At 35.7% G+C, this 16,520-nt stretch overlaps 1 protein-coding gene across 10 annotated transcripts in view; it reads left to right on the top strand.

Annotated features, from left to right (window-relative positions):
• Positions 1-16,520, top strand: part of MAGI2 (membrane associated guanylate kinase, WW and PDZ domain containing 2) — a 763,796-nt gene that overhangs the window by 640,553 nt on the left and 106,723 nt on the right. For all 10 annotated transcript variants that reach the window (XM_074827889.1, XM_074827888.1, XM_074827887.1 and 7 more), the window contains one exon: positions 916-1,551. In XM_074827889.1, the coding sequence (XP_074683990.1) occupies positions 916-1,551 (636 nt within the window). The remainder of the gene's footprint in view (positions 1-915; positions 1,552-16,520) is intronic.

The following is a 16,520-nucleotide window of genomic DNA, read 5'->3' as shown; positions in this document are numbered from 1 at the left end:
TGAACTTATTTCTGAACTTTTCAGTAACAAAAGCTGGTTGGTGCATGAGCAATACGGAGAGCCATAAATAGCCTGTTGACTTAAAGTATTCTGCTTTCATATATGCTGACTCATAGCTCTGTACTATACCTGAGACAGGATTTGGAGGTAAAGGTAGTATCTTTATTTTTATTTGACCAGCTGGTTTAGCTGGAAATATTAAACTAATTTGCAGACATTTGCCTAGATTTTTCTAATAAAAAGCTATTATACCTACCTACAAAATTTGTCCTGTCATTGTCCTTGAACCATCATGGCTACAACAAAGTGCTACTAAACATCTCTATGATATGCAAGATACAGTTTAGTTCATGCCTAGAATAGGAAATGACTGTAGTAGTCCTGGATGTCTGATGGCAAGTAATGACATTTATCAGGAAACTGTCAATATCATGATCAATGCAAAAAGTATTTCCTTATGTACATGCATGCACAGTCTTGCTTCTCTAGTCATTGATTCTTAAGTTCACGATTGGTTACTATTTCCTTATTTTTTTTCCTTTTATTCTTCCCCAAACAATGGTATTTCTTGACAACCAACTCTCCAAATAAAATTCCATTGTATCTTATAAAAAAGTAATCTGTGGACTACACTGAAAGGAGTTGAAAAAATAGGGAAGAATTGTTAAGAAAAGGTGTATGTCTGGATCCAGCTTAATTTTCCAGCTGTGAGCTTCCACAGAAAAGAAATAGTACTATCATTGTCTATTTGTATTGCATTTGCTGGCAGACAAACTTTACTCTTTTGTCCTCATTATTTGAATCAATATGTTGATGTTTTAGTAGAGTTCTACATCATAAAAAAAAAAAATTGCACTGCATATGCAGTAACTGAAGTTGTCTCATGTTGTCACTATTTTTTTCTTCTCTTTCTAGGTGATGTCATTGTCTATATTAATGAAGTTTGTGTCCTTGGACATACTCACGCAGATGTAGTCAAACTCTTCCAGTCTGTTCCTATTGGTCAGAGTGTCAACTTGGTGCTATGTCGTGGATACCCTTTGCCCTTTGATCCTGAAGATCCTGCCAACAGCATGGTGCCACCCCTTGCAGTAATGGAGAGGCCTCCGGTAGTGGTAAATGGAAGACATAACTATGAAACTTATTTGGAATACATTTCTAGGACTTCTCAGTCTGTTCCAGATGTAACAGATCGACCACCACACTCCTTGCACTCCATTCCAGCAGATAGTCAGCTTGATAGCACATTCCCACCACCTGCCCATGATGATAATGTATCAATGGCTTCTTCTGGGGCCACCCAAGCTGAACTCATGACCTTAACCATTGTGAAAGGGGCCCAGGGCTTTGGCTTCACTATAGCAGACAGTCCTACAGGACAGAGGGTGAAGCAAATTCTAGACATTCAGGGATGTCCTGGTTTGTGTGAAGGTGACCTCATTGTTGAGATCAACCAGCAGAATGTACAGAACCTGAGCCATGCAGAAGTAGTGGATATACTTAAAGAATGTCCTGTTGGAAGTGAAACTTCTTTGATTATCCATAGAGGAGGTAAGTTTGGAAAGTCTGTACAATTACGAAAATGTGTGTAAAAGGTTCTAAACCATAAGACATACATATACTCACTACTACTACTACTCCTTGTGTGCTAGATTGGAAATTAATTTCCACATTGTGGGAGATAACGCAATTGGTTCTGGAAAGTGTGTCTTCAATTAAGTATTCCAGGCAAAATCTAACTGTTGTACATTCCTTTTTGTGTTTTGAGTGTCAATGGTCCCACCTCTGTATAAGCGTAAAACTAGAGCAGTTCCAGATGTTTCACCCCATAATAGTTTGTATGGTGTCTGCAGCAAACTCTTTATAGTCCCAAATCAGTTCCGCAAGCTTTAGACATAATTGTATATATTGACTCATTAAGGTAGATCAAAATCAGAGCAATCTATTAGCCCTTTACAGGGTTACTAGTTTTGATAAGCCATTTTGCCTCGTTTTCCTTCATTGTAAAAGTATTGTACAACAGTTGCTTTGTTTTTTTCTTGACAACAAAGATCCATAGTATATTTTTCTCTGTTTTAAAAATGTAGCCTCTAACTACTTAGTTTTTCTGACCAGCCTGACACAGTAAGCTTGAATATACACCACTGGAAGGGGAGAGTCAAGACGTGTCTATAAGGAAGCAATAACAGCAGAAGAAGTCTTAATACCTTGACAGTGATAGGTAATTTTGTAGCTTGTAGTATTTTAGCCAAACAAATTTTCTTCAATGATTTGAGATGAGCATCCATCACAATTTATTATTACCTGAAGTTAATAACTACTGAATTTCTTTAATTAAAGATCTTTGTTCCTCTGAAGGTATTCATATGTCACTGAATGTACATTACTCTGTGCTTCAAAAGAAAAAAAGAAAGGATTCTATACAAAAATACTAATTACTTTCCTTCTGAAGAGTAGAGGTTGGGAAGTGAAGCTTTAGTGTTTGCATATGCCAAATGTTTGTCATTAGAAAACCTACAAATCCTTAGAACAAGGAATATAGTAATATTTAATCAAATTGCAAAAATATGGATTCATATAGTCAATAAAGTATTTTTCATATCTATATTTAAAAGAATGACTTTTAAGAGACAGAAGCTAAAATTTCTTTGGAATGAAACCAAATTAAGAGTGATAAGTAAAGGCCAATTGGTGTCACTATAGTATATGAAGTATACTGGAGAAAGTTAATTGTTGCAGAGGTGCTATATTAGTTGGTATTAAATCTGGTTTTATTTAATATCCATTAAGCATCTGGAACAGTGGAGTAAGCAACATTTTTTTTATGAAGATGCTGACAAATTGGGGAGAATTATGTAGCAAAAAAAAGAGTATAAAGGGGATTAGAAGGGTTAATGTAACCCCAAAAGATGGGGGTTTATTTTGAAAAATGCAAGCTAATCCCCCTCTAGAGGAAAACAATTCAGAACACCAGTTTTCAGAGAGAAGTAGAGTGTGAAATCCGGTATGCTGAACAAGCCTGAGTAATAATAGTTATTTCAGCAATCAGTGCAGAACAGTGGCAAAAAAACCCTGAAGCAGCAACATACTCAAGCCCATGAGGATAATTCCTCTCTCTCAAGATAATTTCTTCTTAGAGTATTGATTCATGATCAAAACAAGTTGATCAACATGATAGTTTAGCAACCTCTGGTACATTAACTGAGATGTGGTTATTTTCTACAAGCTGTGGTTATTTTTTACACATCACTGTGGCAGATAGGAGATACTGCACTGAGCTCCAACCTCAATGAAAGCAGTATAAATTTATACCATCTTATCTTTTGTCAGGCCAAACACTGAGGTCCAGATGGTTACCCTACATCAGCTGACACAAAATACCAGGTTCAAATGCAGTAACGTGTTCCTGAGTCTTAACCCTCTGTTGCTGGGACAGGGGGTGGTTGGTTGCTTTAGAGAATGCAGAGAAGAGAAAGAGCATGTTTTGTTTGTGGTAAAACAATGACTAAGACTAAAGCAACTGTTTGGACATTCTACAGAGTGATTAAACTTATTGGGATGATACAGAACAAATTAAAGTTTACTATCAGAAATTTCTGGACATCAAAAATAAGGAATATACTTTAATGCAAGGTTGTTAGACTGAAATTAAAGAAAAAGCTCATTTTAGTGATTCCAAAGAATAGAACAATACAGTGTATGAGACAAACCTACTCTACCTGAGAGATGGCTAAATCATAGCTTAACAGAAATCTGAGAAATGTTTTAAGGTTACAATTTGGTTTTTTTTCATAAATTCATAGGAGAAGGAAATCCATGTGACCAAATCTACCTCTGTAATGCAAGTAATTATTTCTATGTGAGTCATCATGTCTCCTTTTATAGTCCTTGGGCAGAAATAGGCCTTTCTAGGGTGCAATTCATGTCATTCAAATGTAGATATTTCAAATAAGTCAGGTGTACCCTAAAAGTATATATTCTGCTTGACTGACTGTAAAGGGAATTGAGGATGACTGGTTCAGATGTACATTTCTATCTCACATGTTATCTATAAGAAACAGGTGATAAGATTTGGTCATGTAAGATAATTTGAATATGAAACAAACTTCCAGTACTTAGAAAAACCTGCTATGATTCTAAAATATTTAGTTTGTGACACCACTGAAGCAAGGCATACTTTCTCATTATTCATGGATCCAATTTTTATTTTGTTATCTCTAATGTGTAATGACACTTGAATAATACCACCCTTTTCCACAATTACCCTATGCATCCTGTTTCTAGCTTTTTATTTTGAAGATTAAGACCAAAGTACTATTCCTGCCTGTGGAAGAGGAAGGCTGTGTTTTGTATAAGGTTGTGTGTTACCTTGTAATGTATTCTGTCTTTGATATGAATATGGCCTGACTGCATAGTTCACCGTGGCAAATCCATTTTTTGTAAGTGACTTAATTTCTCTTTCTCATCCAGCAATCTTATCTACATTGCAGACAAGAAACAGATCAACACTGGCTGAGCTATATCCTCACTGTAGGAAAAAAGCATCTTACACAGGGAAAAAAGCTCTCTTGTATGCACACAGTATGCATGTTACAACATTGAAAAAGCCATTGTCCCTCAACCTTAGGAGGTCAACAGCCAGAGTATGAAGGGAAAGGAAGGTCTGCATGTTTCAAAAAGATGGAGGGAATAGCATTACTCAAATTTAAAGAGGCCACTAAAAAAAACTATTTGAAGCAACACCAAACCGAGATTTGTCATGGGGTACAATCCAGCTGGAGGAGGTCCCACTGAATTTGTAGTGTACTTATTTTAAAATTTCTAAAGCAGAAGTAGTAATTTACCTGATTGTTTAAAAAAAATAAAATCAGGGAAATAATATTGTATATCTAAGAAAATACTAAGCAACACTTGTTTAGAGGACAACTATGATACTCTATGGCTAGGGATCTTACAGTCTTCTTTCTGTTTATTAGTCAGGTTCTTTGCTAAAAACAGATGTACTGCTTAGTTCGGTTTCTGTTTTTGCTGACCAGTCACATAGTTTCCACTAATTACTGTAAGCTGACAGAAGTGGTCATATGAAAAAAAGTAAAGTGAAAGAAAAGATGGTGGAAAAGTGTTGCCTAAAAAAAAAAAAGGAAAAATTAATTAAAAAAAAACGGAAGGGGGAGAAAAAAAATATGAATGTGTTTGTTACCCAAACAGATTTACCCTTTTCCATCTTTGCCTCAGCCTTCACACCATCCTCAGCTTCTGCAGCAGTCTGCATTGAGTATAGGCTGCTGAAATAGTATGGAAGAGCTCTCAAAAATCGGTCTTTCTGAATGTGGATAGAGCAGAAATTTTGCATTCGTCCAAAACTACTGAAAAAGAGCACTAAGTGGTTGAAGCAGTATGTACCAAATTTATGTAGAGCAAAATATTCACTAATTAGGACATCAAAAATTGGTTTTGGCATGTTCTACTAAATGAGCTGTCTAAGTACGTGACATATGCCATCTCTTTTGGAAAGTACCTTTGAAATATATGAACCTATAGACAGCAGTCCAGCCCCAGAAGTGTTCCTGTCTAAAAAAGTAATGACACATTCAAATGTAGATCCATCAAGACTATGTCTGAAATACTATTGTTAAGGAAATCTGAAGACAACCCAGGACTGGTTCATGAAGTTATGGAAACTCCTAAACAAGTGCTGTGAGTGAAACATTAAAACTAAATGCAGAAAATAAGAGCCTGATAAAGTTCCTACATCAGACAGCTATTTTATAATGGTGGAATCCAAACAGGCTTTGAGAAACTGAGACTGTTAGTGTGAAACAGAGCCAGAGAACTGATGCACTGTCCGTACTGGTTAATTGTTAGCCCACTCCTGGCATGGGACTGGAATAAGCCAGCAGCCAGTTTCACCCTGACACGATATGAGAGATACTGTAGGCCACATGGAATGCACAAACAGTCAAGATGAGGAGGCAGAATTTAACTATGTAGATGTAAGCTGTGAGAATAAAAGAATGACCAAGTATCTTCCTCAGATTTTGTATAAACCCCAGTAGAAGTTTATAACTCCTTAAGACTGCCAACAGATAGCAGTACATCTCATGAAGTGGCAGCAATTTCCAAAACAGCCAGAAATTTCACAAAAAACCATCTCTGCTTAATGTATTGAATGTCTAGTCCCTCAAAATGAGCAGACTTCAATGGAAGGAATACAACATCCTTGGTGCCCTTTCCATGGACTGATCTCAGATTTACCTCTCTACCACAGAGATGATTTTTTTTTTCTCCAGTCTTGCTATATTCTTTCAATTCAAGTCTTTCAATTCCTCTAGTCAGGAAAGCTCATACTTTTTCTTCAGGCTGCCCTCTCTCTTGGGAAAGCTGCACTGGATAAAGCTGCAGGCAGCACCATCACCCTGGTAACACTAGTCTGGCCCAGTCAGTTCTGATCTCCTGGTTGCACCACCTCAGCCCACCACTGAGGTCTCTAGAGCTTTGACTCTGCTTCTGCAGTTCTTCATTCAAAATATTAAGAGAGTTCCTAGTGCAAACTGGAGATCTCATGGCTTGCTCATCACCAGTTCAGGACTTCCTAGTCAACAGTACTGAGCGTTTGAAGAAATGAAATTGTTAGGAGGGTGGTGTAGGTTTTTGATTTGGGACTTATGGAGGTTTTCTGTCATCTTACTGTCTCTACTCATTTACAATGGAGGTTTTCTATCATCTTACTGTCTCTACTCATTTACATCCCTGAATCATTGGTGATTTTTTGCCTTCTGGTTGCTTCCTAAAGGAATCCAGTCTTGGTTTAATTGTTTCTTATGGGTACTCTGAATTAATAGCAGTCTGTTCATGCTTACTTTGTTCATGAAGGTATGCTTCTTTCTGTTGTCTCTGACAGGAGTTATTAGGAGATACAAGGTCTGATACCTCTCCTGATTCCTGCTATACTTCCTCCTCACCTGTTACTCCAACTGTACATTTGCTCCTGATCCCTTTTCTCCCATTTCTTGAGAGTATTCTAATGTTGAGAGGAACTTAGATCCATTTGGCAACATCTGCATTTTTAGCCCCTCTGTATTCTTAAATGGCATATAGATGTCTTTGTGAGTTTAAGGGACATTTGATCCCACAAGGGGAGTGTGCACACAAACCTAGTAGTAAACCACTGACCCATTTGAAGTGAACCATGTGAACCATTGATACCTAGAAGTCAATGACATAAACTTCTTCTGTCCACCATGCTGCTAAAACATCCTCTTTCAATTTTCTCTTCCCGATTTACCACACCATTTTGCCTTACCATCCCACTATGAAGTGCTCTGTTGTTCCTGGGTCTGTCTGGTTTAAAAGTGATGGAAAACAAATGTTCGTAGCTGACCGTTTTCCTTTCCATCTCAAAATTATGAGCTTTTATATGACATCATAAATTCAACAGTTTCCTCAGCATGAGTTCTCTATAAACGTATCCTTGTCATGCTGGCTTTTGAGTTCTTTCATTTTTCTGCTCATTTTTGTTGCTGTTCTTAGATAGCAATGACAGAAATATTTAATGATCAAAAATATTGTGAGTCATGCTGTATTGTCCATTTCATTGACTTTGCTGTTAGATGTCATGCTGCCTTTTTCCCCAGCCTTGGCCACTTGTCCCTTCCTACCTTCCCTACGTAGAAATCAGTATTTTGTGCAAGAATGTTTCATAACAGAATGCTTCATAACAGCCTTGTGAGAGGGGCAGTTGTCTTTCCTATGTTAATTCCAAAAATAAAATCTTTGAAAGATTTTTAGAAAATACTGAAAATTTAGAAATTACTGTGCAAGAAATACTGCTGTTATATTACCATAACTCCTGGAAGCACTGCTTTCCAGATTCATTTTTGCAAGGTATGTCTCACCTTACAGAGTATTATATTTCTAGCTGTGAGACATGTACTCTCCTAGTAACATTCAAGTTATTTACATCCTTTTTGTCCTACACATTGAGACTGTTTTATTGGATTAACCTGAAATATTTTTCAAGCATCTTGTTGTAATTATCTCATATAAAATCTATCTTAATAAATATTTTACATGTTATAGCAGGTAAACTAAAAAATGTTACATATATAGCCTAATTTATGAAAGGATTCAATCTAAATCTTGTTAGTAAGAGAAATGGTAATCTCTCAGTAGCTCAGGAAATGACAAATTTGAACAGAGGGAGTCATGACAGGAGACCAGTTATCCTAAAATTCACACTAATGAGACTTTCATATCTTTTTTGTATAGCTCTGATTAGCAGTGAAACAGTGTGCAATTGCTTCCATATTTCTGAATAAAAGAAAAAGAAGCCATAGACCTCCTTAATTAATATGGATTCCTGATAAAATAGACATCAATAATAGTTAGTAGTTATTACTCTGTATTAATGGAAGTAGTATTAATTGCATTGCATTTCAAAGTAGTAGTGTTATGGTTTTCCTGTTTCTTTCTTATTAATGTTTGTGCACTGTGTGGTACATTTGTGGATAATTTTGCAAACCATTAGATAAATCTTTTTGACATATATTGCATAGAAGGTTTTTAATGACTATTAGCAAGCATTTTGTTTCAAAAGTACTTTTATTATTGGTGAAACTGTTTTCTAATGTAGGCTTATGTGGGCTGTATTACATTTGAACAGTGCTTCTATTAAAACTTAAGGGGACACTTCTCATAGGGATGTGTGTGCCCAACTCTTGTTGACATTAAGAGGAGTTAGTTTGCACACTGAAGAAATAGGTCCCTTTAGAAGACCTTTTAGCAAAAAGAAATACAAATGTGTAGACATAGTTTCTCATCTTTGCATGTCATAAAGAGGTAACTACCATTGCTCCAACGGCTATTTTGCCATTAAATTCTTATGCCCAAGATGGGGCTACATACAGGCGTTGTCATTATTATGTCTACACGGAAACTTGCCATGCACCTAGCTTTTGTGCAGAACTGCAGGAATTCTGCCTTCAGGACAGGCAACTACTTATCTCTGTTGATGAGTGGAGGGCACGTTTGTGTCTGGTAGCTGCACCCCACATCACTGCTAGAACCCAAGAACTTTATTGGCAGCACTGCAGACTGATTTCATTCTTACTGATGTTAGTGAATGAATTAATACTAATTAAAGAACAGTTTGTTTGAGAAAACAGACTTTTTGGCTTGCCTACACTGGAATCTGGCCAGGCCGGAGAAGTTTCATCTCTGTTGATGCAAGCAATATAATCAGAAAGCTAATCAGGTTATCTTGGACTGCATATCACAGTGAGAAGTGGCATCTTTTGAAGCCAAATATCTCCAAAGCATGGTACATAGGAAAACCTACTGCAGTACTAGGACATGAACAAACTTGTTTTTTTCCTAATTGCCCATAGTCTAGGCTCTGAGTGAATCTAGCCTTCCTCAGAGGAGATCCGGGAGATCTCAGTCTTAGGAGGGAGAACTACAGAGATGGACTCTAAAAAAGTACCGTACAACCTGTGCTTGTGTACTGAGGCATGTCTAAAGTTTAGTCTAAATGTGTTAACAATGTTTCTGTTGGTTCAGTATAATGTAATGTCCTATTAAACAACATTTGTTGGGTTTCCAAATCTGTTGTCAAAGTACATTGTGTAGACATTGTGACGTGGTGATTTGTAATATAGTGCAATATTTTCTAGTAATAAAGCAAGCTAATACACTATGAAACAAGTGAGTACATTATCTATTGTGCTACAGATACGAGACACAGCACTGGGGAGATGGGAAGGTGTGATTTTCAGGCACTTCCTAAACCACTTACAAGAGCCACAAAACTCTCTTGGCTCCTACAGTTTGCCTATCTAGTAAAAACTCAGAAACTAAATTAGTCTTCTAGATGAGCTATTTATCCCTGTACAATTCTTTAAGCAATTTTCTTTTAGATTCTTAAAAAGGGAAGGAAGGCTTTAATAATGGCTACACTTGCTCTCTATAAGTAATGCTCAACTTTTTAATTTTTTTATAAACCAAAAGCATACATTTATTAAATACAACACTGACCTTCTCAGGAAGCCTTTGGGTGACTAATAATTCAAACACAATCAAAACCAACACCAGGATACACACACCTTTGCTGTGTCACCTTCAGATTACAGTATAAGAAAGGACATGGGAGCAAAAGCTATCAGGCACAAACTCTGAAAGTTGACTCCCAAGTGTGTCAAAACAGATCTCTAAAAGAAACAAGTTGCTTTCCAAAGCCAGATTTATCATAACTTGAAACAGTATTTCAGTATATTAGAAACATACTGTGCAGTTTTCCTGTTTGGTAAATGAGAAAAATCTTGACTTTTATTTATTTTGTACCTTTTATTACCATGAGCTAAAAGAAGTCAAGCTCTCTGTGCACACATTCCTAGGGTCACCTTATTTTTAGTGTATATTTAAGTTAGGTGAAAATTATATTTAATGGACTTTTTAGGATATTTTTTTCTCTAATGTAAGCATTTTTTATTGCATTTCATGTGTTCTAGATACAGGACTTCTAAAGATCCTGTGATAATTAGAAAAAGACGCTGTATGCCTGAATAAAAGCACAGACTCAAAACCTTTGAATGAGAAAATATTTTAATGATCTTTAAATTCATTTTATTAATTAATTTCCATTTCCACAATGAGTTGTTTTTTTCCCTAGTAGAAAGTTTGCTAACATTGTAAAAGGATAAATGATGATTATAGCATTATAATAATAATAATTATTATTATTATACAGTTTTTCTTAAAGAATAAAAAAATTCATTAAATAATACTTCAGGGATTAGTTAGCATCATAAAAAAGGTTTGCTGATTATGGGAAATACCACAGTATTATTTTAATATATTTTAATAGCTTAACTAAACACATTTGTCAATACAAAGTCAACATCATTGTCTTACTAGCCATGTGAAATAATTTCTGTATTTTAAACTACTTGTTCTCAATAAATGTGATTATTTTAGGCCAAGCAGTGCCTCTTTGCTGCAGTATAAACACTGTATCTCTGAAGTAGCACAGAAGATGCCTTAATCTGTTCCTTAGGAAAAAAAAGGAATTTCCAGTGGAGAAACTTGTTCCTTTTTATTTTGTAAATATGATCCTAGTGGGATAGTGTATCAGAAGACCCATCTGCTCTTTTGCATAGCTCTTAAGCCTCATGATATTTAACATGTAATGTTCTCAGGAATAAGTATCAGGAATTACTAAAAGAAAATGGAAAGATTCTGGCAGATTAATTCAACTGTGTAACCAAAATGAAGGATGATTACATCAGTGGGAGGTCCTAGAGCAGTCCAGAGAGAACTCTGGAGAAAAGAAAAGTCCACAGAGCTTTGATCTGTGGCCAGTGAGAGCCAACAAATGTGGTAGAGCCAAAGACAGTCATCTCCATCCAGTTTCTGCCCTTTTTCACTAGCATTTTCCATGTTTTACCCAGGTCCTTCCTCAGTCTCCATGTTTATGACTTGTCATTCTGGCTCCATTTTTCTTCATTTGAGCAATTCAGAGAAGCTGTCATTCTTGAATGTCAGCCCAGTCTTTAAACTTAGTCTTGCTTTGAGCAGGAAGTTGGACTAGATGAACTCCAACTGTCCCTTCTGGTCTAAACACTTATATTATTGTATGGTTCTCTATCTTTCTCATGTTTGGGAGCTCAAGGTGCTAAAAGAGAGGTTCTCTGACTAAATGTAATAAATCACCATCTGGATATTTTTAAACTTCTTCCACAGTATTTTTCAGAGGGAAAGAGAAGTTACTTAATCTTGTCTCCTTATTACACTGTATTAAATATATATATCTATATAAAACAACTATATTTCTTTATATATGAAAGTTCTTTAGAAGTCATTCACACAGAATGAAGACATGATTTTTGATTTCAGCTTGACAGATATGTTCATTAAGATTATATACACAGCAAATTATCATCACAGTATAATTGAAAAATAATGCAGTGTTTATTTATTTATTATATAGCATTCCTGAGAGATCTCAATGGCTTGTGGGGTTGGCTCTAAAATAGGAACAGCTAGATAGTCTGATCCAGCTAACATTCACTACATGGACATCAACTATGATTATTTCTACTAAGGTTAATCTTAATTATGAAAGAGGTTTATCTTGTATCTTGTTCATTGTATACCAGACTTTCAACTTTATCAACTTTATCCTTATAGAAGCACATTCAGATGCATTGTACTAGAAGAAGAACCATCTATATGCAGTTTCAGTCAAAATGGCCCTTTTTAAACAGTCTTCTCATGATAATTAATTATGAATGTACTTTTTACAGGTCCTTAAAGGCAAAGAATCTGAAACTTTTACATGCTACATATGTGCTTCAGCCTATCTTCCCAGGCTTGCCTTGCAACACATACAGCCATGTCCACCTCAGTTGTTGTGTTGATCCTGTGTAGACAGCTACAGGGCATCCCTCCACTGGGTGACATCCTTACTCTGCCCTGAGCTGGGCAGCAAGCTGGGATCCCAGTATGATGAGGAAAACAGGCACTCCTATGGTGCCATTCAGCTACTGTTAACATCTAAAGTAGCTGAAATGAATAGTATTCTAAAAGAGCCTATTCTTCCCTGTTGATTATTAATTTTTTTTAAGTCACCTACCAAAGTTTTATATTTAAATTTCTACTCACATTTGGTCAGATGAATCCCAATTTAACTGTAAAAAAGTTGGATTTCTAGTCTACACTAGTCACAATGGATACCCTTGCAGTCAGTGGTGGAAAACAGATTCCTGAAAAGGATTAATTACGTCATTTTATTCAGTCCTTTCTTAAGCAGCTTGTTCTCTGAGTTTGCTCATCATGCTCCACTGATTACAGAGAATTCTGGCTGAGGACCTTAGCTGACCAGCCAGACAAGGGTGTGTGAGATGAGTCCTGCCCACACACCAGAGACAAGCATAGAACAATTGGAGATATTAAAAAAAACCTTGTCACAAAATCTGGAATCTGTCTCATGCACTACAGCTAGATCTGGAATCCCATTTATGCTACTATTGAAAGTAATCTGGGTTTCTTTATAAAAGGGAAGTTATAAATGTGGGCTTGAGGAAATTAGATTATTTCAGATTGAATATAAATATTATTATTACAAGTTTGATTATAAAATTTATTTTTTATATATAATGGAATTTTGTAAGGCTTTACATGCAACAGTTCCACTCCTTATTTAAAAATGGAAACAAGTAAAACTAGTACGGCTTACATTTCATTGAAAAATTGGTTAACTGGTTGATGTTTTAACATAAGTAGGAAATCAGTGAGGGAATTTCTTTTCAATGAGCTTCCTCTAGGAAAGGTTCTTGGATTTTGACTATATTACACTTTTTATGAAGATCCCATAGAAAACATAAAATCAATACTTACAAAGTTTGCAGATGGCAGATTGGTTTATGTCATTGGACAGATGACACATTACTGATAAAGAGGAATGTGAAATACTTAATAAATTAAGCATCAGCAAACAGGAAGCATTTTTATTAATTCCTGTAACACAGAGCAAATAATGCAGCCCAAACTTGCCAAAGTGCTTTTGAATCATTATGGATAATCACCTGAGCATAACATCACAATGAAAAAGGCAAATTCAGCACAATTTCTTAAAATAAAACTTATTGTTTATATATTTTTTGCAGTAAGATGACACTGGTAAACTATTTTATTGAACTTGTTATGAATGTTAACAGAATCAGTGAGATCCTGTTTCAGATCATTTTTCCCTGATTCTTGTTTATATTTGGTTTTCGATCTTTTTTCCATTTTCCACATTTATTTCAGTTATTACGTGACATTTCCATATACTATACAAAGATCAAGCCTCTTGCAGGGTCTTATCTTTAACTAAAGTTTCTATTATTGATAGTAATGACCTGAAATGTGGGCTTTTTCTAGGATTGTCCATACAGTTCTTCATTTGCAAAGGTAATGGCTGATTCCACTGTCCATGTGCAAGGTAGATGGAAAGATGTTTCCTTAATACCCAGCTCCTATAATATGTCTCATTTCCCATACAGATAATTAAGCATGTCATTTCAGAATTGATCTCCTGTGAGAAATCTTGCAAGTAGTTGTTCATTAAAAGCATGTAGAAATGCATGAAAAGGACCTGGCTTGGTCCTTTTAGACCTACTGGTCTAAAACAGAGCTGAAAGGATAGAAACCAGATAGTGAAGGATTCAGAAAAGATGTTTTGGGTGATGTAAACAGTTCTCTAAGGAGTCATGTTGTAGGATGATCCTTTTTTTCAGCAGAGAGGAAACACAGTCCCCAACCTACAACACTCTGGGTACCAGAGTCTACTAGCTATAAACTGCTTGAAAGACATTTATAGTTAACATGAGAATCTATTTACTTGAAAGTGCTACAACCATCCTCTGTGTCAAGTAAATTATAGCAGTCTGCTGGAGAGCATCTATTTCTTTTCTTCCAAAGGTAGTAGAGGTACCCACTTTTATTCATTAATATGTGATAGCTACTTGCACACTGGTTTTTTTCAGTTCTCATTAATAGTAAATAATCTTTACCAGAATGAGGAGAATTATAGATGTTCGTCATGTCCCCCATTTAAGGTCTTTCTTTGAATAGCAGAACACACAGCTTTCAGAACATTCTTTATGGAAAACTGTTCAATGAAGGATCTAAAGATATTTTTGTTTGTTTTCTGTTGTGTATTTGTTAATATTTTCAAATTGCAGCAATACTTTCTGAACTATTAAATTCTCAGTAGCTGGACATATAATTTTGTTGAAACTAGAATGGAATTGTTATTGGTTCCCTCTAGTCTGTGAAATATTAAGTTTAAAACACCTCCTACCAAGATTGAGTCCTGGACCTTTTAAAAAATTTCACCAAAGAGAACATCCACTGAGAAATAGAGCAACTTAGTCTAGAACTCTCAATTGCCTGATAGATCAAAAACTTATGGTATGAGAAACAGAGGCCAGCTTATAATAGGATAAAGTACTTCAGGCTTCATGTTATCAGGAACATTGAAATATCTAGTGCTCATTAAATATTAGATGGTCGTGCTAAATATTAGATGGTCAATAAGTATTTTATCTAGAACTTAACTAGAATTTTCAACTGAGATCTGATTTATTTATTTTTTTACCAATTAAATGTTCAATACATTCTGGAAATGCAGCTGCTTTTCACAAAAATGGCTTTAGTGAATCACCATTCACCAATGAAAACTCCTTGTCAGAAAAGCACTAACAAGCTCTAACTTGAACCAACCTTTTCCTTCCTCTTCCCCTGAAGTAGACCATTTGTTGTTGATCCCTGTGACATGAATTATACTTCTTAAATTAGCTCATAAGAGTTTTTTTTAAAAAAAAACCACCAAAACTAAGCCAGGGGCATATTCCCCTACAAACTATTTCCTATCCTAGCTGATTGGGATTATACACCAGCAAAACTGTATGGTGACTGGACAAAGAGCATACAGATCTGCCTTTAGTGTCTTTTTATTACCTATTCTTTGGGGAACACCAAGGAAAAAGTATATATCACATCTGATTTGATGACCATCACTGATTATTCGTACTGTTCATCCAGATTCCTTCAGCCAGCTATAGTCTTCAAGCATAAATTCATAGTTCTTGTTCTATGATCATATGGGCATACTGAGGTATACGGGTATACTGAGGAAGAAGGTGTTTTACAGATCCAATGGGTACGTCCAAGCTTCCTTTCTTATATAGTAAGTTCTGATTTTAAAAAAGGAAGGACATATGTGCTAGGTACCCTAGCAAGTCTTTCTGAAAATGCTAATTTTTAAGCTTAGGCCAGCTGTGAGATCCACAATGTGCTTCACAGTTGTCAGCACCATAATCTTCTCTGGTTAACTTGTCATGTTTATGTACTGTTCCAATTTTCTCAGTACTGAGGGGTTATTTCCATTATGTTAGACATGTCGTCTAACTCTCAACAGTCTGAAATCAATTTGTGTTCCTCTGAGAAACAGAGCACTGTCACAAAGAAAAAAATTATCTTCACAGTTTTTCTTGCTTTTCCTTGTAATACATTCATTTAATACTTATCACTTCCCAACTATCTTGTCAGGAACCCTTATCAGCATCATTTTTTAGTGTTCTGTTCATTAACTTTTTAAAACACCGCACAGGACTACATGTGACCAGCATCATAAAATTCACATCAATACTGTTCCTCTCTCATTAGACTTAAGGACACAGCCCTTCTTTACATTAATTACTCATCTCCAAACTTTCAGGAATTCAGAAAAATGTGACATTTCTCAACCTTTTTTTGCAAGCCAGGTCATCTTGATTGATTTATCATGCGTTATGCTCTTTAGTGTTCTGTACTGCAATAGTACCATGCCCATCAATCATTATTTCTCTCTCATTTTTTTGTTTCAGGTTCCCATGGTCTTATGCTAAATCTTCTGAACTTCATGTCATTTTAACCATTATAATTTAGATTGTTGTAAAGCTTTTACTAATTCAGCTTTGTTCTTCTTCATAAGTAAGTTG

The sequence above is a fragment of the Strix aluco genome, chromosome 5, assembly GCF_031877795.1.
Source record: "Strix aluco isolate bStrAlu1 chromosome 5, bStrAlu1.hap1, whole genome shotgun sequence".
Taxonomy (NCBI): Eukaryota; Metazoa; Chordata; class Aves; order Strigiformes; family Strigidae; genus Strix; species Strix aluco.
Note: the sequence above shows the minus strand (reverse complement) of the source record. Positions and strands in the feature narration are given on the sequence as shown.